Source organism: Ciconia boyciana, chromosome 1 (genome assembly GCF_034638445.1).
Source record: "Ciconia boyciana chromosome 1, ASM3463844v1, whole genome shotgun sequence".
NCBI classification, from domain to species: Eukaryota; Metazoa; Chordata; class Aves; order Ciconiiformes; family Ciconiidae; genus Ciconia; species Ciconia boyciana.
In genome coordinates, this window is record NC_132934.1 from 81008261 (window position 1) to 81035142 (window position 26882).

The 26882-nt window shown below is 40.2% G+C and overlaps 1 protein-coding gene across 14 annotated transcripts in view; it reads right to left on the bottom strand.

Moving 5' to 3' along the window:
- DUSP16 (dual specificity phosphatase 16) overlaps positions 1–26882 on the bottom strand; it is a 71122-nt gene that overhangs the window by 27197 nt on the left and 17043 nt on the right. For 6 of the 14 annotated variants that reach the window (XM_072876724.1, XM_072876714.1, XM_072876752.1 and 3 more), the window contains exons 2-4: positions 13871–13951; positions 6454–7054; positions 5113–5251 (exon numbers count right to left, since the gene is read on the bottom strand). In XM_072876724.1, the coding sequence (XP_072732825.1) occupies positions 5113–5251; positions 6454–6684 (370 nt within the window). In that variant the 5' untranslated portion in view covers positions 6685–7054; positions 13871–13951. The remainder of the gene's footprint in view (positions 1–5112; positions 5252–6453; positions 7055–13870; positions 13952–26882) is intronic. The other 8 variants (XM_072876816.1, XM_072876742.1, XM_072876825.1 and 5 more) reach the window with 3 other exon arrangements.

Consider the following 26882-nt stretch of genomic DNA (forward strand, 5'->3'; position numbering starts at 1 on the left):
CAAACCACAGCTACCACATGCCATCTTTCAGTCCATACTGGGTACCCTGCTGCTTGGTGCATGGGACTGCAGAAGCAGGGAAGAAAGCTCAGTCTTGCAGCCCTGGTCACTTCAGGAGACAGAAATGACCAGCTCTACCTATAAAAGAATATTCTTAAGATCTCCTGCTCCTCTGCCACAAGGCATGGTTCTTCTGGTGACAAAGCGGGGGGAGAGCACTGGGCTTTTTTTCCGTCCAGCTTTGCTTTAGGCAAGTAGAGACAATACAATGGTAAATGTACCCTAGAGATAGTGGCATTTTTATACTAGGATTCCTTTAAATGGTCTTCCAATTTCAAATATTTTTAAGAAAAATGCCAGCATAAACAAGACCGTAGAAGAGTTCCTGACGTGTCTCCTTCTCCTTGCATCCTCCATGCAAGTCTTGGATTTTGTACACACACTTTGTTAGGTGAGGTACAGGTCAGGAGGAAACAATGATTTGGGAAGTTTCAGCAAAAACATACCTTTTGCAACAGTCCCTGGCTAATCACTCACTATTTTGTTTCCAGGACCTTTGCCCAATCTCACTGAACTCACTCCATTTGCTGCTTCTTTACATACTCACTCAGCTTACGACTTCACTCACTGTCCACTCCATATGTCACCTGCATTCATCACTGAATAGAAAATCAGTAATTTATGTCTTTCTGCTTATCACAGTAGCTTTGTGCTCTGTAGAAGCTTATCAGAGGGCTCGTGAAAGCAAAATCCATTAAATCACGTTACTGCTGACATTTTTCATAGGTACAAGGGCAGCAGAGATTAGTAGGCAATTCACCACTTGGGCCTCGATTACCTGTCAACACCACTTTTTTACACGTCCAGCCACAGTCCAACCATGGTTTTGGGAGGGAGACATACAGCTCCCTGGCTCGGTGCTCAGTGGTTCTGCAAGTCAGATGTGGGCTTCAGGCTGCGCACTTAGAAAATCCGTAATTCTCTACTAGTAATTCCCCGAATTATACAGATAAGGTGTGTAGTACGTAGCACATAGAAGTTTATGGACCCCTTTTCAAGACAGCTGTCATCTGACTGAAAGAATGGCAGCTTCATCTCCAACCGTGAAGCAAGCTTTCTACAGACAAAATTTAAGTATACACAACCCTGATTACATCTAGAGATCAGGTGGATGCTATTTAATGAAAGGCATGGCTCCAGTGGAATACAGTCATGTACAAATCTACACTTCAGCATATAGGCACTGGGGGGGGGGGGGGGGGGGCAAAACTGTACAGGCAATTCTAGAAGCTCACAAAAGGCTTCCAGTATATTTAACTCCCCTTCTGCCCATACACTTCATAATCTGGTACATTATGTAAGTTTTCCATATTGGTTGTTCTCAGTGGCATTGAATACTGCAGTACATCAAGTCTAAGTGGCAATTCAGTGACTGACAGAAAAATATGTCCTTCATGGTTTGCTGGCAAAATACACTCTTGTCTTGCAGCACAAAAAAATTCTTAGAGAGTTCAGTGAAACTGTTTATATGATCCTGCATTACAGTACTGCAAAGTATAGCTAGTCCTTCTTGGACATTTACCATTGCTCCACATCCACCCGAGTACAAGAATTCTTGCTTTTGGTTTCAGTTCAGAGCTGTACAGTGTTTCTGTGTTAGGCTATTACAACTTTTAATTTCAGGTTGGAAATACAGAACGGTAGGCATTTCTGTTTTTTCAGAAATGCTTCTGTTTAGCATGAGTCTTCTGTACAAAAAATAAAAATTAAAAAACCCCACAAAATAAAAAGCTGTGCTTCACCTTCATCACAGGCAACATTTGAAAGCATCACGAAGACATCGGTGCTTGCACGAGTAGCAGTAAGCCAGATTAAGAGAAGTAGGGAAGAGCAAGTAAAACAGGAATTATTTCCATTGGCGTCGTGGAATAGAATTTAAGCAAGGTTCTTGGCGTTTACTGCCTTAATAATGCTAATTCATCAAGCCAGAATCAGTAGTCTCTCTTAACTGTTTCTACAGAGCAAGCAGAAACATCATAAAAATACTGTAACTAGGAAAAGGACTCCATAAAAGTAAATCCAGTTCTCAAAATATGGGAAGAGAAGGAATCAAGTCACATCCCTGTGTTTAAATCTTACTGAACTCTGCAGAGTAGATGCAATGAAGGGAGTGGGGTTAAGCCTTCAGCACCCGCATTTCAGTATTTTGGGCACTGTTAAAAATTAAGAACCGAAACAAATATTTAAATTCCTGAGAACATTCCCCACCAGATTATAAATATTTTTATGAGGTTAGATCAAGAGCTTAAACTAATTGGTAAGGGTTCCTCTGAGGTCTTTACATTAGTTACTTCAATGAAAAACAACCTCCAGGGTAGAGCATACCTTTATGTACAATCTAAATAAAAAACCACCTCACTGAGTGCTCAGTAATGGGGGGAGGCAGGAAGAACAGATGCAGGAATTTCAGATATTTGTTAATTGCTCCTTATTCTATCCCAACAAAAAATATTTTCCTACCCCAAAATGTTTATTTAAGGTCACTATTTTAAATAAACCAGATTAAGTGGCATAGGGAAAACTCAAGTCCAAAGGTTCTTCTTTTTACACAGTGCACTGACCCCTACTCTCATTATGGGCCATAAATGTTTATGAGAGTTCGTCATCAGCTTGCTGAGACAACACATTTTATCTCGTTTCCTAGAGCCATGTATCAATAACCTCCAAGGAACTTTCTGTAAGACTGAATCTAGCACCTCCTCCTTCACCCCACATCCCAAAAGGTTTCTTGAGTGTGTTTGTTTGTAAGTAGCTAGCTTTTTAATAGATGTAAGAAAACAACAGGACTGTGAAAGGTATTTTCTTTTTTAAGGACTAAAATCAGACCAAACTCATTATAAGAGGAGGAAACGCTAGAGAGCTGAAGGAGTAGAGTTGACGTTAATTACTTTACTACTGATTATTCTTAGTCAGGTATATTTCCTGAAATAAGCACTTACCTGCAATAGATCAGTAGTGAACACTTTCCTTACATTTCCCTTTTGTTCTTATACTCCTCTACCACTGGTTTTAAAGCCATCAGTTGTTTCTGCATTCATAAATATCCTCATCATTAACTATTTAACCAAAAATAAGATGAAATCTCAAATCTAATCTTTGCTAAGAGAAATGCATTTGACATGCTAAAATAAAAACCCTGCTTTCTATAAGGAGGGTTTTAGCACATGAGATTCCCTATCTCTCCAGCACCCAAACTCGTCCCTACCAGCTGCATGTGGCTAAGTTCACCTCAGCTAGCTAATGTGCACTAGTATCTTGCATGTGGTTTAAGTTGCATTTTCAGCTTGAACAGACAACCACCACATGCTAGAAATAAAAAAAACAAAACAAAACAAAGCAATTTCTCATAGTGACATTAAGATACACACAACTGGTGTTTGCCCACACTAGGCACTGAGGAGCTGGGGAACACTCCCTTCCTGGTACTGTCCATTCCTACAGGAGCCACAGGCAAGTCTGAGGATGGAGACACTCTGACCACCTCCTTCATGGGGTCCAGCAGAGGAAAAAGAAGATCAAAGCTATGTCTCACACAACTAATCTATAGAAGGACAGTAGAAGGAAGGGAAGTTTTGTGATACTCTCCTTTGTTTGACCTTATTAAGGATCCCCCCCTCAACTCCTCCCTGCCATGAGGTCTAATTCTTAGTCATTAGATAGCTGTGTCTCTTTCCACCATGGAAATTAAGTTGTGAACCGTCTGTATTGCTGCATGGAGCTGTAATACGCTTCTGGTTATTAAAAAAAAAAATCTCAGGACAGATGAGCAGAGCTGGGTATTCAAACAATAAAAGGATTTCTTAAGAGGCATGAACTGCTTCTAGGCTGGCCTATTTTTTAAATAACAGTTTTAAATTTAAGGGAATATTAACTACATATTTCAGTGCTCTTACATTAAGCATTTACTGTGCCTAGACACCACACATTTACTTGGTGGCTCACATGGAAAAAGAGTTACTTAATCTAATATTGTAGTCCACAACCCACAGGTGTAATTCTTACCAAGAGAGCAAAGAAAACTGAAGCACCAAACATAGACAAAGCAAAACCTTACTTAGTTTTCTGTAAGTACAGCTCACATGAGCACCAAATGCACCTGTCCAAGTGCAGAAATTATTCATCTTCTCTGTCCTCACTTTCGAAATAGTTTCAGAAAAGTTCTCTCAGTAACACAAGCACTTCCCTATCACTTTCATTTGAAGTCACTACAAACCTCAGTGAAACCTTCTTGCTAAGAGGAAGCATCTCTCTGGAGTTCTTTCTCTTTTCCTCATCATTATTCAGTCTCTGACTGTAGTTTTAACTTTTCAGAGACTATATATACACTTCATTAGATCACTGATCGAGTCACTGCAACAGATTTCCTACTTGTATTTGTCATCCCCTCTTCTTTCATCCCTGGATGCCCCTCCTTGTTCCTTCTTGTGAACACTGGGTCTACTGTTCCATCACAGAAATAACACCACAAGCACACGTTACCACCACCAACAAATCCTCTATTGTAAGGACTTGAATTTCTATGGATGCTTTGACCTAGGATTTAAAAAAAAAAAAAAAAAAAAGAAGGTGGAGATGAGGGAGAAGACCTAAATAAGAGTACTACCGCTTAAGGAACTGAAGTTTAAAAAGTCATATCAAATAAACTCCATAACTCTGGGAGATCATTTTTCTTGTTCTTATTGCAGTAATTACCAATTCAGCAAGGAAGATATTTTCCTCCTAGCACGTACAATACTTACAAGACCGGGGAAGCACATTTCTTTTACTATTTTTGTCCCTAAAATAGCAGACACATGCATCTAAAAAACCCTGTATTGATCAATTTTCATTTACACAGCACTAATGGTGTAATATGTCCCCTGTAAGATGCAATTTCTAAGCATTATATGTATTATGAGTGTCTCTATATGCATAAAGAACTACAGAAAAAGCTATGCTATAACTGAAGTTTATACCATCACTGTTGCAAAATTGTGTTCACGTCAGCTATAACGATAGCATTTCCTTTCTTCTCCTTATTCAAGTATTTTGGGGTTTTTTGGTACATCATACCTGAAAGCAGATACACAGAGCTGAAATTCTTCTCCAGTTTGCCCAGGAGTACAGTAAGAAAGCAGTCAGATGAGAGAGAGGTCACATCTTTAGAGCTTTGGTCATACACCACCACTTCCTGCTTGCAATCAATTTCAATCTGAAACACAAGCAATTCAGAATAAGATAGAAAGGAGGAAGATGACTAAAAACACCACATTATCACCTGCATCAGGGTTCCCACATATCTGCCATGCAGCAGTTCAGATATGTAGATTTCTTACATAGCTGTATGCAAACCAGTTTTTATTTTATACTTAATATGCCTGATCAGATTTAAATCCTTTGAGAGTTTGTAAATTGATTATTTGCTCCAAGTTGAAACATATTCTGTAGATTTCTACCACTGGGTAACTGTATATCACTTGTAAAATGCTTTACGTTCATCTAGGTTGGTTGGTTTGTTTAAAAACTAAGGTTTTTAAAAGAAGGCCCTACCTCAGTTTCTGCTTCTGGGTTTTTTGTGTATACACAGTAAAGAGACCTTAAACTGCCTAAAACCACACACATTTTAGCCATCTATACAACTTTATGTATAAAATATGCTTTAGATAGTAATAATAATAATAAAAGTCTTCAGTTTTTAACATGTGGAAGCAAGAATGTAATAGATTACTTTTGTAACCAAAACATTTGAAACAAATACCAATGGATACAAAAACAAAACACACAGAGATACACATTGAGTTTAAACAGCTTAGCTATTTTCTTTTCACTAGTAACACTATTTAAAAACAACAAAAAAACCCCAACCCCCCCAAAAAACAAAAAAAAAACCCCAAAACAACAACAAAAACAAAAAAACAAAACAAAACCACCAAAAAACCACCAAAACCCCATCAAACTACTCACACGAAAAGTATTTTAAACAGCAAGTAGGAGCCAGGATTGACAGAGCTACAGTTTCTTTGTAAACTGTACGACCACTTGCTAAGCAATCCCCACCACCTCGGACCCCAAAGAATTCTTCAAAGTTTAGAATGAGAATGTTTCCTGCCTTAGTTACACACATTTAAGGGACTGTGCTTTGCAAGACATACAAGAACCCTGAGAGCATTCTTTCTGAGTAATTTCTAAATCCCTCCCCATTACTCTGTCACTTAGGAGAGAGCAGGCTACAAAGAAACCCAAAGATAAACTCAGTAGTAACCAATAGCCTCTTAAATCAGGTAAGAGCTCAGCAAAACTCAGTCCCCCAATTTTGTTTTTTTAAAACAAAATACCTAAGGGAAAATTATTACAAGTTGCTTTCCAGGCATTCTTTTAAACATATACAAGGAATAACAGCAAAATGACCCCTACCTTGTGTTTTGCTGAATGCTGAATGAGCTCTGTAATCAAAACTTTGTCCTGCTGCAGCCTCCGCTTCATAAGCTTGGAGCAGTTGATGTTGATGGCATCCAAGATGTGGGACGTATTGTATTCCACAAAGGGGCGGCTATCAATCAGCAGCAATTTTTCTGTACCGCTCTCCAGCAAAGCCACCAACTTCTCGGCGACAATGAGTTGAGTCCTGATCATCTCATCGGCCATGACAACAATAAGGCCTCTTTCACCACCTCCCTCTCTAATTTGCTGCGATGATGTAATGGCTGTGTACTCAAAGGCTTAGCCACACCATTGTACTAGAAGTGTATGAGGTCATGCTGGTAGTGACTGGCAAAAGAAAAGTTAAACCCATTTTCAGAAAGAGCTCTTCAACTGAATGTCTCCTCCTGCTTCCAGTTGATGTGCCGTTACAAAGGGTTCATTCCACAAAGCAGCCCCTCACATCTGATTCATCGGGAGATGACTATGGAGTAGCCATTTCACAATTCAAACAAAAGATGCTTTCTGGCTGCTGCTGCATTACATCATTCTTTACCTTTGCTCCCACCCATCAGCTTTACACCGGACTAAGAGCCTGTAAGAAGGGGAAGATAAAAAAAACCACAAACCAGATGAGGCCATGAAAGTTTGCAGAACAAAACATTCAACTCTGAGGCTAACTGCACACTGGTCTGTACCGTATAATGAATACACTCCTGAGAAGTTCCCCTCTCTGCTCCATATGCCAAACACCTAGAGAGAGTATTTGCAACTACAGTCTCTGAATCTTTTCCAGCGATCTTGCCTGGACAATTACCTCGCATTTCAGGCAACATACACTGTCTTAATTGCACACTTTTGTTGCCACTAGCTCTGCCTCTTCACAAGACTTTGTTAAAATATAATTAAGAGATACTGCCCTAAATCATGGTATTCCTTTCAACAGCAAAACTAATTAGATGCGTTTCAGCACTTCACCACTTAGTAAGAAGTTGTAAAATTAGTTAAGATATATTTTTAAAGTTTAATGCCTTGGAAAGTATTTCACAAACCAGCACTGCAAGCTGGGCAACTGAAACTGTACAAAAGAATGGACAAAACTTACATCCACCTCTCTCCTTTAAGAACACGGTTGAAGAGAAACCAGAAGAACAAGATGCTACCTCAGGACAGAAGCATTTTATTTGAATTAATCACCAGACACGGAACAGAGGCTTCATGAATACACTACTGAAAGGTAAAGCAGCACTGTCTCTGGCCCTTCTGGAACAGGTGGGACAGTAACACAAGGTGCATTACACTTTCAACACATGTTAAATAATATCTGAAGCAAACTATACTTTTGTAAAATTAGATCCTGACAGCACCTGAACCACATCAGCCTAAACAGCAGCAGCAGCAGAGCAGTAAATAAACCACCTGACATGTTTCACCACCTATTTGTGTTACTGCCTCACAGTTGTCCTCAGGCTTTTCAGAGTCTCCCAAAATACACTTTTGATGGAACAAGTCCCTCTAGGAACACTCCTCAGAAAGGAGCCACCGTGGCGCTTCGTCCATAAGGGATTTAGCTGCACTTTAGTGCATATAGTGCTGCAGCTATAGATCCAACAGAAAACACAAGTCAACTTGCATTGCTCCCACAGTTCAAAACTTGGTCTTTCAGTGCAATCATGGATATTTACAGAGACAGCCGTCTACGTAAGGTTGCAAACACCAACTCTGGAGGAAACACAAGCCACACGTTCAGCTGCCTTGGTAATCATCTCCAGCAAGAGGAGACAGCTGAGGGTGGTGACTTCTTCAACCCAGGCGGTGGAGATCACAGGTTAGAGCCATATGGGAAAGGACAAGCCTGACAGAGTTCCTCACCTCGCTAGTACGGCAGACTCTTTGGAAAGGAGCAATCTGGGCTCAAATCGGTATAGGGTAAAGCCGGCTCAGCAAGAAGCCACATTTCTCCAGTTCGCCTGTCTCACAACATCGCATTCCCTTTGCCTGTTTGGGGAAGCGATTTTAGGTCACAAAACTATGCAACACCTCTTGCACAAGGCAAAGCGTGCCTTCAAGTGAGTCTTATGTCAGTTCTAGCCCATACCATCCAACTTGTGACCCAAGCAGCTTTCTTTTTTTGCAGCTTTCTACCTCTGCTTTCTGCTGGCTGGGACAAAGCAAAGTAACACAACTGTCACAAAACTGAAGTGGCCAGATGAAGAAAATAAAAATCCAATTGATTGACACTCTCAAGGCAGCGAAACATTTGTAAACAGAAGCAAGTTATGAGGATATGTTTTCCTGGATCCTTAGTGCACATGCAGATACATATGGGGATGAAGATTTTATATATTTAAAAAAAAAAAATTTACATCCTCAGTTTAACAGGTTCAGCTAGAAAACTTGCATTTTACTTATAAAATAATTTTACATGCTTCAGTTTGAAATGTTTGTTGTGTATCTTAATTGCAAGAGAAGTCATGAATTCAAACTAATTTATAGATAGTTTATTAAAAGTCCTGTTACAGCAACTGGTCAATTGTGTTTAGCAATGGGAAATCCCAGGTCAGCAGATGTTTTACTTGTTAGATATATTATACAAATCTAAATATACAAAATCTTAGATAAATTAAATTCTGGAAAAAGTACAAACTTTACTTTAACAACCCAAAAAAGAAAATTGAAAGAAACTTATTTAGTGAGAGTTTCATGTAGCAATACAAGAAAAACACCAGGTTCACATAAACAGCCATTAGGTCGACAAAATGTGATTTTCTATTTGCCCTGACTCTACTGCTATAGAGCCAGTGCTTTTAAGCATGTCCAGATAAATGGAAGCATATAGCAGTGAAACGCATATTGCTCTAAACTACAAAACTTATTGGAAAAATTACTATACCAAGCCTTAATTAAACCTATTAAAAAAACCCCTATCTTTGCAACCTGGTTGGCAGGTGTGCTTCCCCTCAAAGAGCAGTCATTATATACTGGCCTCAGGCTCTCTGTAGACAGGCTGGAAGGTATCAAAAGGCTCTGCCATTATGCAAGGGGGGGGGGGGGGGGAGGAAGTGAACTTGATAGTTGTGTCCATTTTTTTTCAGAGAGGAAAAAAGTATTCTGCATTTTTTTTATTTCTTTTAACATGTCCTGTCATGAGTTTTGATTCTCTTTTATTTGTATCAAAGGCTGCCAGATACCAAACCCACTGAACTCAATGAAAACTTTTCCACTGACTCTAGTGGGAATTGGCTCTAGCTCTTCTGTGAGCTAGACAGTTTGTTCGTGAACTAGACAGTCTGTTTTGATGGGTAAATTGCTGACTTAAAGTCCAAGTAATAACAGGAAAATAAAGCAGCTGAGAAACTACAGAACTCTGAAACAGAGTCTGTTAAAAGTACATAATCTTTAATTTGCAACTTTCAGTTTGGGTATATTTCTTATCTTCTAAATGCTTACTGCGCACTGTCTCAGCCTTCGCTCTCGTATGATAGAAGTTTAGGGTCAGATAGAAGATAAGGGTCAGAAGACCCTTAAAAAAGAACTCAAACGAGTCATATATGGTGACAGGGTAAAAAGCATGTAAAGAACATAAGGCAAGTGGGCTACCAGTCAAGAATCCTTTTAAATAACACTGATACCTTAACATATAGCTATATGTTAAGTTTCTGAAAGCATTCTGCCCATGGCTTGAAAGTAATAAACTTAACAGTAATGTCACCTCAAGTTATTATGATTGAAATCCTATTTTGACAGGAACAGCTCCATTGGGCAGGGGAAGAACAACACTTTTATCAATTACAGCCTTTTGTTTTGTTTTAATTCTCTCTGTTTCTGGTACTATCAGACTTTGGGACTCTTCCTCGTGACCTATCTAAACAAGAGAAACTGTCAGACTCCTGCTTTAGGTAAACACTTTATCTCCTCCCCTTCCCGGTGACTGCTCTTACCATTCAGCTGCTATGAGGTGTTGAAATACCCGTTTCATTTCTAATCATAGTTTGTAAAAAGGCAAAATTCAATTTCTTGACTGTTCTCTTTCTGCTGTGCTACTTGTGACTTAGATCGCAATGGTACGTATTGACACCATAGTGTCTCATAAAATGATGCAATATAATGCTTTGCCCTAAATAGGCCACTATGTTGCTGATCTTCAAGCTAGGAAACCATCTTAGTCACAGGATGTTCCACACTGAAATCAGGATTACGGAAAAGTTAGCCGTAATTGAGCTATGAGAATACTGCATGAAGTCACTCACACACACACTGGTAATACTGCATGGCTTCTTCCTCCTTGTAGATGGACTGCAACATATGGCACTGCTTGTTACCTCTTCTTTCAAAGAAGAAAATTGAACTTTTACCTCATTGTAAAACTAAAAAGATCTGTTCCACACTTGCCCGGTATCTTTACAGTTTCTCCATATTGTTTAAAAGAACCAAAACAACAAAAACCCTACTATCTTCCATACAAACAGATGATCTCCAATATATACGTGTAATGCTGCCACAGAACTACAGGATCCATCTTCGCCTCAGGGACTCCTGTCCCCATCCCAAATGGCTCAGATGGAGCGAAGCAGGCAACCGCAGAACTGGAAACCTGGAACTTGTGAGTTTGATTCTTCAGTTAAAGTAACTCACATTTTGTAGGCACCCCTAATTTTGACTTCTACCACTTTGACTCCAAGCAATTCCCTTACACCATAGCAGAACACTTGTCTGAGTTATCTCAGGCTTTTTCTTATATGATAGCAACTATTTTTAAAGAGGCAGATGCAGCAAGAATATATTTTAAAAACCTCTCAGAACGACACTCTGATTCTACCTCAGTTAAGGAACTGGTGGAGAGCTTCTAGAAGCCTTGCTACCATCTCTGAAAGACTTCTACCTCACGTAAGACAACAACCTTGAAGTTGAACCTTGGTGTCATAAACGCTCAGCAATTTTGTTCCCGATGTCACTAACGCCTGCTTTGTCAGGTGCCTACAGCAATGCTCCCATGTACGTTACCGCTGCATGGCAAAATGCCAACAAAATAACTTCACAGCATCTGAACATTAGAAGGTCCTGCAGGGCAGCTTTTGCAGCCTCGGCCTAAGACACCTGAGAGAGTTGATTTTTAAAACCACTTATTTTTCCACTTTCTAGAGGCAAACACAAGCACATACGAGGAAAAACACTATCTTCCCCTACAAATTTCCTTTTGCGTTTCTCAGGATGGACACCAGCACAAAAAAGAAACCCAAAAGCTGAATCAAAACATAGAGGTAGGAGTTCCTAAACTGTAGGACACATGCCACTGCTGGCACATCAGCCATTTTCAAAGGAGTATTTGGCTTCAGTGCTACTGAGCTGGGAGCTGCCAGTGGTTCAATAGCCAGTGCCAATACCATCAGCACCAGTCCCTACCAGCACAGCCATGTGTGATACTCCACAAACAAGCCTACACAAACTCCTGCATCAGAGAGGAACTCCTGATCCAGGGATCACAGGGTGAATTCCCACTCCTGCGAGATGTTTTTTCCGCCCCAACATCTATGACAGCCACAGCATTCCCTCACCAGCCTCAGAAAGATGGAAATAAAAGTTGGTCTGAACAGATGCTCGTAACCTACGCTACTAGAGACTGAGTGACAACCAAGGAGAGAGAGGGCCGATCCTTGCTCAAGTTGCTACTCATCAGTAGCGAGAAACACAAGGTGTCTATGGAGCACAAGGGAAATAAGATTTCTAAGTGAAAGTGAGGAATGGCTATACTACTTCTGCATTCAGCAAGCAAGCCAATACATTCCAGAGATCGACAACTGTGTAATAAAGTGTGAACTCTGGGGAAAAAAATGTAACTGAGATTACAAGAAGCCTATGTCTTGCCTGCCATTGTGCAGACCACACAGGAGTGAGATTACAAATGCTTGTGATTTAAAAGAAGAGCTCTGTTAACAAGGGCTCATGTTCTTCAGCTGAGGGGAATGAGGGTGTCTTTTGGCTTTTCAGATGACTCAAGCAAGTGTCATCATCTCATAAGCACATCATTTCCTCACGTTGGTTGGGGAGTGGAAGATCACAGACTTTCCCCCACCCTCCCCAGCACACTCCACTTTGGTGCAAGAGTGGAGAGCAGCAAGGAAGTCACTCAAATAGAAACACACAGATTTTTTTTTTTTTTTAAATGTCATTTATGTACCACATTCATAAAAGAGAAGCAGTTTTAAGAATTTCACCCTGCTTTCCTTTGCCTATGGTGTATGATCAGAATGGCTGCTCTCTCCTCTCCTACTTTCAGCACATCTGTACTTTAGATCTATATATGCAGTCAGAACAGAATAGTGTTAATTTTCTCTTCCTTGTAGAAACAGCAGCCACATGCATTTTAGATTACACACTGTACATTCATGAAAAATGCAAGTATAATCCTTCGGAAAAAAAATGCATGAAGCAGAATTTTCTGTTCAGTACTCTATTGACCTTCATCCTACTTCACTAATTACTTACTCAGTTTTGATTACTAGTTCTAAAGAAGTCACCCCATTTCACTGTGCCCACCAATCTGAGAACTAAGGCATGGAGATAGAGAGTCAAAAGGGAAATCAGCTTCCCATGAATAAGCTGCACAAACCACCTCCAGTTTAGCTTTTTAAGCTCACTCTATTTCTACACCTACTGCTCAGTGACATTTTTACCACCAGCATTCTAAGATACCTGGGCTAAGCAAGATGAATGGACCTTCCATTTAGATAATGGTAAGATACCACTATTTGTATAAAAAGCAGTATTTGAAATAATATAGTCCTTTCTACTACAAAAAAAACCCAAACCAAACCACCAAACCACCACATTTTGGTGACCTATTCAGCAATGCCCTCAAATATGTGCAATGTTCTTGCAAATATTATCCATGCACCATTACCAGCTCTGAGCAATGAGTCAGATTATCATCACTTGCATTTACCAAGAAGCCAACCTCTCTGACATTCACTGTGAAATAATAAACGTTTGTTACGTGTTATAGCAGGGAAATCTAACTGATAGCATGTGAGCTCATGGGAAGTGTTAGAACATGCTGTTGACATGTTACATCACTCTATTCAACAGCTCAAAGGCTTTATTTGGGGACTCCCTTCTCCACCCATACAAGCATGAAGCTCTTCCTATTTCAAAATACTTCTTCATTTTAGGTTCACAGCATATAGTTCTGTGACACCTAGAAGGAAAGCTTACCTAATCCACTCCAAACAAATGCTATGATACGTAACATTTTTAGTTTCCTATTGCCTGGGACACTAGGCAACCAGGAAAAGTTTCAATAGATTTTTAAAAGATTACTCCCCCTGTATGATTTCCAAGTCAAAGCAACTGAAAATTCTGGAGTACTTTTATACGAATTCATTATTGTTTCATGTCAAAAACAATTACTCACCTACATTTAAGTCAAAATCTAAATGGGCTGAACAGGATGACACAGAATGGTCCACATACAAACGCCAGCAGAAGGAAATACCTAAACATAGGAAAATAAATTTTTAAAATTTCCTTATTACAAGTAAAAAAAAAACAAAACAAAAAAACAAACAACACCCCCCCAAAACCAAACAGAAAATGTTTTTCACACTTTCAGTGTAGTCACTTGCTGTAAAAATCCTGGAAATGCATGAAAACCTAGGTGAGAAGAGATCTATGAATGCTAGCATTCATTTAAATGGAAAGGGTCTGATATAGAAAAGTACGTTATACTGATTTTGTAAAAGAAAAGAAGAAAAAAAAAATCACAGCAAATGTCTCCACATCTTTAAAAAGAAAAAAAGTTAGATATTCTTAAAAAACCAACAACCAAACAAAAAACCAACCAACAATAGCCTTCCAAACAATTCGACACATCTCCCTGCTAGAAAACTAATCTGTAACTAGCATTCACAGGTGATGCATTTGCATGAATTCAAGCAAATTCACAAACTCTTGTTCAGTATCTATTAATATAGGAGATTGCCATAAGTCAGTCTGATTACAGCATGGACAAAGACTAACGAAACAGAACATCTCAGGTAATTAATCCCACCTTATCATGCACTAAAAAAAGCCAACACTGGAAACTGGTAACACTGGCGTCACCAATCATTACATATAGTCATACCCGTACAACCTCTATACAAAGCACCTGCTGTTCCTACATGAACAAATTAAATTATAACCTTTACATGAGGAAGTAAAAATAAACACATTAAGTGTCAATTCCAAACCGTTTCCTGGGCAGCTAAAAACAGGATTCAAATCATCGCTATCAAGAGATGACAGCTCCACTTAATCACTGTAACATAAACCATGACAATAAATTATTGCCAAGTACTGCCTTATTATGAAATCCAGGAGTGGCTCCAAACCACGTAGTAAATGATATGACAACCATGAAGAGCCACCGAAGCAGATGGCTGAGCACATTATGACAGTGGGTGAACAGATTCAAAAGCCCCATCATCTCATAAGGAAAGGAGCTACAAGAATCACCTCTCTGTCTTCAGGCAACTGCTCTAAAAGCCTTGCAAACACCAACAGCAGAACATGGGGCTAGAGCCCTTCAGACAGATAATTAAAGAGTTTGCTACCCAGACCACGCTCTGCTCACTGGGACAGACATCTTGGCTGGGATCCACGTGCTTGTCCCTGGGAGGTCCCAGGCTGGTGATCCTCTCACTCGTCCATCTTTAGCACACCGGCATACGTACATCAGAGCAGCAGGGCAGAGAGATGGATGAGAAGATCTGTTGAGGATTGTGCCAGGTCTGTTTCGCCCTCTGCCTGCTCCAGCAAGAGGCTCTGCAGATCTCTCTTGCTCCTTCCCCCAGTCCAGCAGCAGAAGCCCGGCAGAAGGCAATGGAGGACAAAGAAGAAGCTCATCCTACTCATCGTATTTGTCACTATCCCCTTTTCTAATCTCATTCCTGGAAATTAAAACTAACCTAGTGCTAGACACCGATTAGGCTCTGCCTACACACAAGACCCTATGATCAGAGACCACCTTGTGACAGTCCAGGGAAACAAAGTACTGGGACAAAAAGCATCTCTCTTTTTGTTCCTTAGTGCTTCACATGCAGTTTCTGAAGTCTCTCTGAAAACCGCCAGGTAGTCTTCACATTCACTAGTACCTGCCATCCGTGCCTCTCCAAAGTCCTTACAAATAAACTAGCTACTGCCTCAGGAAACTATATACTATTTTTCCCACTTTATAAATAGAAGTAAATCAGGAGTTTAAAGCAGCCCCCAAGAGCCCTCATTTCACCATTGGGCGCAATTAATTCTGCTGAATTAATTTCAACATAGTTTACTGGAAGGAGGTGTCACATTTTCAGAACAGGATCCACTCATGATTGAAGACCGAGCTGCTGCAAGTTCAGCCATAAGCATTAAGTGCATTTGGAAATTCCCTGGCAATGCTGTTAAAGGAACAGACATTTCCTGTAATTTTCGGAAACATTTTATATCTCCCCTCCTCCTTTTTAGCCTTGGTGGTAAGAAGGGGGAGGGAGAGAGAGGATACCATATTACCATTAAGTGAATTATGAATGAGCCACCCAAGTTTAAAGTGGAAACTTCAGCTATTTGTGCTTAGGAGAAAGTTTAAAAAGAAGTCTTTCATCATTTAAGAGGCCAGGATTTTTCTGCTGACTTTAGGAAAAGAAATATACATCCTTTCAATTAGGGTGAATTACAAAAGGATATAAACTTGCCTTTTTACTTACTTCTGGCAAGTAAGAAGTCCTCCAGGCCTTATTTAAATACCTTTTTCTATTTTCCAGAATTAGAAATGGAAGCCTTTTTTTCTCCTCTCTCTCAGGTCCTCCCCTAAACTGCAGCTGAATGAACACAACCAGTCGGGTCACACAGAGCGTTCCTCCCACAGCTACAGAGCTGTGGGGCATCAAGCAAGCTAGAAGCCAGGGAGAGACTGAATAGTCAAGCAAGACAGCATCCTTCTAAGGACTTTAGTACCTACCTCTCCTTTCCTAAAAATCTAATCCTGTCCTTTCCTAAAAATCTAATCTTGCACGAAGTATCTGGCATAAAATTTATAAAACTGACAATAAGTTATAAAATTATGTTATTTATCGATGTAATCCGAGTCTGAAGAGATCCAACCCAAAGCCACAGCATGTAACGTAAGAATTCACAAACCGAATTAAAACCGGAGGACAGCTGCCTATCCTTACAAAACACATCATGAGTGCTATTTGGGTCCTGTACACCAAATGGTGAAGATTCTTCATTTAGTTTTAACAACTAGCAAAGTCCATGCCTGCCAGTCTCTATCAGCAACTGTATTTTAGCATTTGATTCAGAGACACAAAGTGCAAAAAGGGAAAAACTTAAAGGGCTGAACTACTTTATAAATCCTCAAGCTGTTGAAAATCCAGCATCTCCTTACTCTTTGTAGAACAAGACTGCTTTACAGCAGCCCATTTCATGACACCAAGGTTTCCATCTACTACACAATCTGCACATCCCGAATCGACTGACCATGTTCTGCCTCTCTGCAGACCGATGTGAACAGTGACTTTCATATTTTACATAGTCATCTTTTTGCTGAGAAACATTAAAAGGAGTGGTCTGAAGAGTAGTGCTAAATAAACATCAAGCACAGCAGTTGTAATAGACCATGCTACCTCTTTAAAAAGCTTCCCATGGAAGAAGGTAAAGTGGGACCTCACAGCCTTCAGATAATGGTTAGCCTTTAAGTTTAAGGCCTTTTTCCTAGTAAGAGACTTTAAGGGGGAGACGTTCAAATAATACGGGCCCGCAAATAAGGAGCCAAAAAATTTATTTTAAAAAAAAAAAAAAGCAGCTCTGATCTGCTTTGTGGTCACTGTATGATGAAAACAGAAGGTGGATCTGAAGCCTTCATATAAGAGCCAGGACAGATTAAAGGCAGAGGATAATGATGGTAATTTTATTAGGGAAATAAATCAGAATAGCTTCTGGGCAAGGCAGGGGTGAATTTCTTGCAACAGACTTTTTAATGACTATTCTCTTAAATTAAATCCAATGACTACAGATCACAGTGAGTCAATCTCCTTTAAGAACAGAGACATGTAAACTGCTTCCACGGTACTCTGTGGGTTAAAATGTTCTGGTCTTTCACCCATTTGAGGAAATGACACCAGTTCTCCAGGAAGGCAACGTGCACATTCAACCCCTTCACATCAGGGCATGAGAAAGTTTGGAAGGAATTTCTTTTATTTTTTTTTTTTTTTTTTAAACTGTCAACATTAATACTTTGTTTCTTCCTGCTTGTGTCTGAAAATACCGTGCTGTGCCGCGCTGCATGCATGTCCTGTCAGCTGTACAGAGAAACATCTAGAAGTTAAAAAAAACCCCAACCTAATAAGCGCTAATTAAATCTGTTGTCAGACTCATTTAAAAAACCCTCTGCATGCTGAAAAAACAATTACTATTGTAAGCAGTGTATGCTACATAGCGATAAAAGCGCACAGAAGCATCTTCAGAAGGGATGCTGGGCCCAATAAAACATCTACATTACACATATGTAAGCTCAGCCCTACTCAGTAAAGCAGTTAAGTTTAATTGGGTTTCTCCTTAAATGACATTTATATGGCAAGGAAACAGAATAGATGGTGGAAAACAGTGAGTCCACAAACATGGTACAGCCCGACTATCTCGAAGCGGGGATAGAGAAAGAAACATTGAGGAATATGGTGTACAGCAATGGCTCCCAGTTAATATGGTGGAATAATTCAAGTTGTTAGGTGCTCCCAGAAATTAAACAGTTGCAGAAATCCTGTTAAGAGGTCTCCCATTCTGGGCTGTGCAGAGTAGGAAGGGGTCAGGCTATGACACGGAGTGACTGCTGAACTGCAGATGCAGCCCAGAAAATAAATTAACAAACTCCTAGATCCAGACAATTGGGACCTAAATCTCTCACCATGGTGTAAGACTCCTGATAGCTCACACACTGGGACAAGAACATATTTTCATACCTAATTTGTTACCCACAAAGGTAATTCTGATGGCCTGCTTATTACAATTGCTTTCAAATTTTAATTTAATTGACAAGATGGTACCAACAGGGCCTCAGTTCAGGACAAAAGTAGAAGTCATGGTATCTCACCGAGCTATACTCCAGGTAACGTGTCCTGGTACGTCTTTCCCAAAGGATCCCAAGTGTTTCTTTGAATTTGAATCATGTTATACAAGACCTGCAGCTGTGCCAAAGCCACATTTCTAGCATGGTAACTACACGGCTGAAAAGAGAAGCCATATATATCTTTACAACGGAAGGAGAGAGCAGAGGGTGACTTATGTTCCCCAGCTGTGCCTCTTACATCACTATAAGCATTACCATTTAAGTAGAGAAAGAAGAGTGACATAACCACAAAATATATTAATCCCCCTTAAGAACAACTAACAAAATGTGACCACCGTTACATCTAGTTTGCAAGAATTAAAAGGGACCAGGATTATTTAAAGTTTGAAGAGCAAAAGCATGCAATACCAAACCAAGGGAGTAAATTCTGTTGTTACTATCTGATACGTGCCTTAGTCAAAGACCACGATCAACAAGAAATGTTTTGTAGCAACCTCGCTGGGCTTCTATCAGGATTTTGAATAGCAAAGAGAAACAAAACGTATTCCCTTAGATTACATTTGTATTATCCTGTTTGAAGTGTGCTTACATGTATGCACAGCTCCGTACAAATCTATAAACAAGATTTTATATTTCTCCAGAATTTGTAGAGGTGCTCTGTTTTACACAGCCCTTTAAAAAGCAACTAGAAAGGCATTGATTGTTCTCAAAGTAATCCCAAGCTAGGAGAGTTCAATATACTTCTGCAATAACTGAAGTAATATATCAACAGAGTGGATCAACTTCAGTGCATGTGGAGCCAACTAAAATACTTGGAAAGAAGTCTATCATCTGCAAACTGCAAGATCCTTGTATTTCTTAGGTATTCAGCAATGGAAGAAGCAACAGTTATTTGTCAATGATGACGGATACATCAATAAATAATACTGATTAGTTTTATAACAACTTACTCATTATACATAAATTCCTGTTGATGCTGCTGGCAAGTGTTCTGATCATTTTCAGACAGACTTCCAGTCTGCATGTGAGCAGCACATAGGAACAAGTTAGGTTTTGGTACGCAATCCTGAGGTTTTTACCTCCAGGAAGCTGATCCTGAAGGATAAAGGTATATGATGGGTGGTCCTTAATCACTTCCTTTATGTGAAGATTGAGGTCAGAGTAGAAAAAGAGCCAAGGAAGGAAGTCTGCAGCACCCCTCAAACACACACACACACCTTCCTGAACAACTCCTTCGACAGTTTAGAGGGTTAAGCTGTAGTTTAAATTAAGTAGTCAGAGGTTGGGATAGAAATAAACAGCTTGCACAAGCAACACACTGTGCTATTAAGTTTTCAGAAGTGACTTAAAAATTAGGTCAGTCTAATTTGTGGCTGATACTTTGTTCTTTCACTACTATGAACTCACAATGATGTCAGTCTCATGTTCGAACATGCCACATTTAGCAGCATACAGGCTTCCTGAGAGACTCTCTCAGCCTTCCTTTGTGCAAAATGCTTCTGCCAGATTCTTAGCTCATACTTCACTGACTCAGGCATGCCACTCCAGTTTCAAGGGAGTTACACTGGCTTCCCGTCAAATACTGCACACTTCAGGGTTTTTTTTCTTTTTTTCTTTTTCCTTTTTTTTTTTAGGCAACAACATCGAGAAGAGAACTGCCCATTAAAAGGTGTGGGAAACAGGTGCTTTGAACTAATTCAATCCACCTTTCAATACTTAAAGGGAGCTTATAAGAAAGATGGAGAGAGACTTTTTACCAGGGCCTGTAGTGACAGGACAAGGGACAATGGTTTTAAACTGAAAGAGGGGAGGTTTAGACTGGACAGAAGGAAGAAATTTTTTTACGATGAGGGTGGTAGGACACTGGAGCAGGTTGCCCAGAGAAGTTGTGGATGTCCCATCATGGGAAGTGTTCAAGGTTAGGGATGGGGCTTTAAGCAACCTGATCTAGTGGAAGACGTCCCTGCCCACGGCAGCGGGGTTGGACAAGGTGATCTTTAAAGGTCCCTTCCAAGACAAACCATTCTGTGATTCCATGATGTCTCCCCTTCCTTACCTGATCTAAAGAAATCCTAAATGTCCCTGTATTCTACATAGATTCAGCCAACTCTTGAGGATGCAAAGCATCCCACTGAATTGGGACTTACTACAGAAATGCTTCTTATGCAGCCACCCCAAAAAACCACAGCACGCTCACATACAGAAGCTAATCTGTCTGCATAACTTTTGATGTTCAAGGAAGATATCTTTTCATTATTATTTCTGACACAAAACTTGCTGCAGGGTTTTTAAGCATGCTAGCAAAGAAGACAGCTTGTGAAGCACAAGGATACTGTAAGTTTGTCCAGCTACAAAACTTCAAATGAGCCTTAAACCCAGCAGTAAGCTTTTGCAAACATCTTTAACCAGACCCAAGGGAAGCAGTTGTTTGAACCACCACTGCTGCTTGTTTTGCTTGAATGGCAAAATTAAGCTGAAAAAGATAAATAAGAGATTTTAAAAGCAGTAATTAGTCCCTTCCACTTTGCACCTGTCAGCAGGAGACCCACTCTGAGGTGCCACCCTACCTCTCCCCCACTGTTTTTCCCCCCCAACCTCTCAGATGGGCTAAATCAGCCTTTTGTGTGGCTGCTTTCTAACTTGAAGGCATAAAAAAATCCCAGGTAGGAATAAAGGAAAACCACCTAAAAATACAACAGTAGGTAAAAAAAAAAAGCACAACAGGTGACTGTTTGAAAATGGCCATCTGCAAGCTCGTTCTTAGCGATCCTAATTCTCACCGTTATAACTCATGTTTATGCCTGTCACTAAATATCTACACTTAACATTGTGTGCATCTTAACTGCAGTCAATCTATGTTTCCCACTGCAGCAGCCATCACAGAAATTCTACCTCAGAAACACTCAGCTAGAGCAGAAGCAAAAGAGGAAAAAAGGGTGACCATTTATATGCTGCTAAAGCATTTCTCTTGGGGCTACGCTATGAGAGACATAACACTAGCCCAGACTCTCCCACTCTCTTGTTCATGATGCTGTGTTTCCCAACTGGTACAGATATTTTTATTTGGTTTTTGTTTGTTTTAAACTATCATGTCAGCATGTTCAAACCTGTATTATACATCCATGGAACAATGCTATTTCATGAATCCTCAACATGGTTAGAAAAGCATCCCACTCTGTCTCAGGAAAAGACACGTTATCTCACGGTCATTTCCAGCACCACATTACATTCCAGCTACTCTATGAAAGAAAACAGAGACGTGGTTCTCAAGAACTGCATACCCAACAGATCTTCACTATTACTGCTGTATCTGCAACTGCCCAAGGATACAGGAAAGGCAAGTCTTGCAGGGAGAGGTGACATCTTTTATGAGACCAGTTAATACGGAGCGATAAGGAGAGGGAGGGCACGAACTGCAGAATGCACGAGACCTTCCTCACACACACGGATGTGAAACAGAACCAAACCGTGACACAGAAACAAAAGCCAAGGCTTCCAAAACATCTCAACATCCAGCCTGTCCCTCTTCCCAAACAGGAAAAGAAGTAGTCCAAAGCACATCCCGAAGTATGTCATAAATTACCCAATGATTCACATTCCTCATGGAAACTGTCTGGCTGAGGCCACACCACTGAAAATACATGATACAAGACAGAAAGAAACCTAAAGGATACCCTCAAAGAACGAACACTCCCCTCCCCCCAAATCCTTGGAGTTAATACCAAAACAAGAAAATCCTGGAGTCATCACAGAGTTACCAGATTTGTGGTACATTTTTCACATAAACAAACTTTTCTCTGGATTATCAAGTTGTTTTTTATTATTATTAACTCAAACTTGACCTAGATTTAGCTTTATATTTACTGCTTTTGTTTCAAGCTTCAAGTAGGGTTTGTGTTCCTGAAGCCTTGCCTGTCTTCCCCAAACTAGTCAGTTTAAACAGAAAAAAAAAATCCCTCTCCTTACAAACTTTTCTTATAGCCTGCCTGAAGAAAGTTTGTATTTTCTGGAAAACAAAAACAAAAAACCACAAAACAAAACAAAAACAACAAATATACAAAACTTATAATTTCCTTAAAACTATTTTTCAGGCTACTGAAAAACTGATCATTTCCAGCTACAAATAAAAATGTACCACATTACTCAAAGTGACAGAACTAGATTTCATTCTACAAAGCTACAAGAAGTAGCTTGTGTAGAAAACTGTTTTTTAGTTTAAAACCAATTTTCTTTTCCTTCAGTTCCAAGTTGACTTAAAGGTTTCAGTGACAAAGATAAGCGAGGTTAGACGCACTTGCCTTTACAAAGTCGTGACAGTGATAGATACAGTCAATGTGTTTGTTACCTGGGTTTTTTGTTTGCTTGGTTTTTAATTCTACTTGGATTGCAAAGAAATGTTAGCTGGCTAGTTTGCCACCTAGAGTGGTGCATGCAATTTAGCTTCTCCACAGGAACTCTGAGTAGCATGAAAAGACTGACCCTGGTGGCTTGGATCATGGAACACGAGGAGTGGTGGCAAAGAGACACCTGAGAGAAGCCATTTTCTTCCAATGAATGCTGAAAGCATTTCAGATGCACAGACTTAGACGAGAAATCTTTTCCAGAAAAGAATTAATCCCTGACTGCAATTGCCCTCTCTGATAGGATTATAGCACAGGTCAAAATGTGCAGGAGAGTTTAATGCAACCACAGAAGCAGAGGTCACCAGGAAAGAGGGGAAGGAGAAGCACTCCTCCCATCCCACCCCCTTCAGGCTTCTTCCCCCGCAGCCACACCACCAGGCTCAAGCTAGAGCAGTAAACACCTAGGCACACACTTCTGAAATCAAATAATCCATAACCTGAGAGCTGGGCAAAGTCAAGCACACATCCAAATAATTTTTTTAGAACATCCAAAATTTAATTTAGCTTAGACTGCTTTGGAACAGGCAAACCAAAAAAAAAAAACAACCTATGACTTAGATCTAGAAGAAAATGTATCTAGTCTACCTGTAGCTACAATGCCTATCCAAGACTAAAACATTCTTCCTAATGTTGTTCTCACCATCAGCTTAAAGCATAGTTTTGACAATGTTCAGCTTTCTGGCACTCTATTGAAAGCATAACCACATAAGATCTTCTTGAGAACCAGCTTCAGGTTTGGCAGGGAGACCACCTGGCATCAAAGGTATGCCTTTTGGTATGCCTATGGCCATATGCCTGAATTTTAGTCAAAAAGCAAGAAGCTGCAGGGATTTATTTTTTTTTAATGTGTTTGGCAGCTAAATTCTCCTTATATTCCATAGGCATTGAGCACGCTTTAGTGCAGGGACAGACAGTGTGCAGAGGGGATGCTTAAATCTAAGATGCACGAGCTAATGCTGAACCAAACCACCAACTTGGTGCCCAAACTAGCTTTCAGAGAAAGGTGGGTTTATTTGTGCAGGCTCACCCCACGGCATGGCTACAGAACTTTCCACACCCCAGCTAAACACCTTCCCCATGGCACTTCTCCAGCGTAGGGCAGATGGACCAGGCTGAGCATCTCAATCTGCGCTATCCCCCTCACTGCCACCTCCAGAATGATTGGTTCTGCAATTGCTGCTGTGTGCCATTACAGTACCAAACACCAGAGAAAGCAGGTGATCTCTTAAGCTTGAGTTATTACTACTGCTCAAACACACTGACAGCAAAAGGAATGGAAAATAATCTTACCACGAGCACACAGAAGTTGCTGCAGACAGCAGGGGTGGTCTGTATACGGAGTTGAGTGAGAAGTATGCTGGAATAACTGAAGGAGAGGAAAAATACACTAGTGCCCCAAAAAGATGAACCTGGCCAACAGATATTAATCCACAAAACCTACAGTTGTCCCCAGGAGTTGATACACCTTCGGCTTTAAACAAAGCATTCACTGCTTGGATGGGAAAGGGATACTTGTCCACAAAGAATTCCTACTCCAATGGTACAAAGGGACAGTGCCTGCTGCCTGGGTCTAAAGATCCAAAGCCCCATGGCACAGTTCGAAGTGCACCATTGCCCCTTATGCTAGACTGCTGTAGTTTTTTGGGGCGTTCAAGGTAAAACTCAAGTTAGTAATTCCTTTCAGCACAAGTCTGTAGAGTCAAGTATGAGAAAGCACCAGCATGATGATTGCTCACACAGTCTCAGCACACCATCCTTGCTCTTACACAGCACGATAGGGACGTTCCTTACATAAGCACCTTCCTTGGGGCGGTACTCGTTCAGTCAAGGAGTAATTATTTAACCACAATCCCATCTGCTTTGCATTCCCGTTAAAGAAAATCTTATGCAAAAAGGTAAGAGCTTGGCTGTGAGTCCTTGTCCAAAATACCCTCTTACTAGTGCTGTGCTGCTTGCCAGGTCATCGCTGTTTGTACTTCAGAAGTTTGCAGCAGACAGACCGTGCCAAATCTGAAGAACTTTGTCATTAAAAGAAAAACTAAGCCTAACAGTAGGAAGTGCTCTCCGTGCTTCACTAATCTTGTCAAATTATACTGTACAGACAATTACAATTACTAAAAGTATTCTTAGGGAGCTTAATGACAGCTTTGGAGCCATGGTTTGTCTGCTTCAGGTAGACTGGAATAAGGAAAACAGCAGGGAAGCAAGTTCTCTTGCTGTACTTTAGCCCCTCACAAATGCAAAAAGGACTCCTAAGGGAAACTGCCCCACTCCAGACAGCAATTTAAATGGTACAGATCTACCCAGGAACATCAGCTTCTCCTTCTTGCCTACCCATGGGAAATACCTTTACTACCAGCACCTGAGCTTATAACCACAGAAAAGCACAATCCTGTTCCGCATTAGCTGCTTAAAGGCATTTGAGGTGTTTCTTCTGAAAGGAGGGAACAGACAAAGCTCACCAGCTCCAAGAAGAACATCTGAAAAAACACTCATGCTGTCACCACTCAACAAAGAGAGAGATGTGCAATAAAACAGCCCAATCCTTCACTGCATTTTGTACCTACTACTGTGTATAACTCCCATGACTTAAAGCAGCGGCTCCCAGACAGGACGCTGAATAGTCTAGGCAAGTATCTTCTAGCACATTTCTACTTTGACAAAACCAGTCACATCCAAAATTATTTTGGTGGACAACTGACATCAAGTAAATTATTTACTGACTTAGAATTCAAATTTCTTTTTAGGGATAAATGATCACAGAGGACCAGACTAACTAAAAATCTAAATATGGGTACCTTCTTTTAGTATTTCTAAGGCACGATCAAATCCTCCTGGGGCTTGTCACAGACTGTCTATCCATCCAGCAAGGCTAAAGGCAATTCCCATGGTACTCCATCCAACCCCTGCTCTTTTCAGACATTTAAATGCATTCAGGTTTATCCACGAGAAAGCTTTCCTAATGAGAAAGTTCCATGTCTGAACCCAGCAATTAGATTACCAATAGTTTCAGACACAGACACATTTGTAAAATCCACCCCTAGACTACTGATGCCCCAAGCAGGAATGGTGTGTTGCATCCACCATGGCAGAAGCATTCAGATCTTTGTTACAAAGAGAGCAGCCAATGTGCAAAGAGCCTGGAGGTAACACTTCCATCAGGTTTACTGAGATAGGCATCCTCTGATTGTTTCACAACAATTAAGAAAACCTTAAAAGTTGAATAATTATGAAGGAGAAGAGCAACTCTGGTCCACCTTTTACACTTCACAGGTTTCAACTAAACCAGAAAGAAAAAGAGATTAAGCCTCTTGGAAGGTCTGGTAATTTTGTTACCTTATTTATATTATCATGATCAACTGCATTTCAATTTTAATTTTTGAATCCAGAGGAGAGTTACTTATATTTATAGTTTTATAATGGATTAACTAAACTGTTTGAGGTTGACAGCCACACTAAGAGATAAATGAATTTGTGGCATCCTATACAAACAGTTCAGTGAAAACCCAGCATTACATATTAGCACCTGATGGGCCTTTTAAAGACACAGTCAGATCTGAAAATTCAATCAGAAAACTTTCCAGTTTGTTGTAGCTTTGAGTTTCCTAAGAAAACCACCCTGAAAGCTCTGAAAGCAAATCTCAGTTTAACACACACATGTGCACTACTTCACTAAGTTCCCAGAGAACACATAACAGCAGCAGTCAAAGGGATGTGTCCTGCTGGAGCAGAAACGAGTTTACATGAACTATGTTTTGGGTACCGTCAGAAGCCACCATGTGTAAACCCATCACTTTGACACCTCATCTTGTCTTAGATTGCTGTCTCAAAACTTAAATCTGTTAAAACCTTCACAGCAAACCTAATCATACATTAAGGAAACAACCACTTCTTGTAACACAGTCTCAAGAGAAAAAGTAGAAAGACAGGAATTA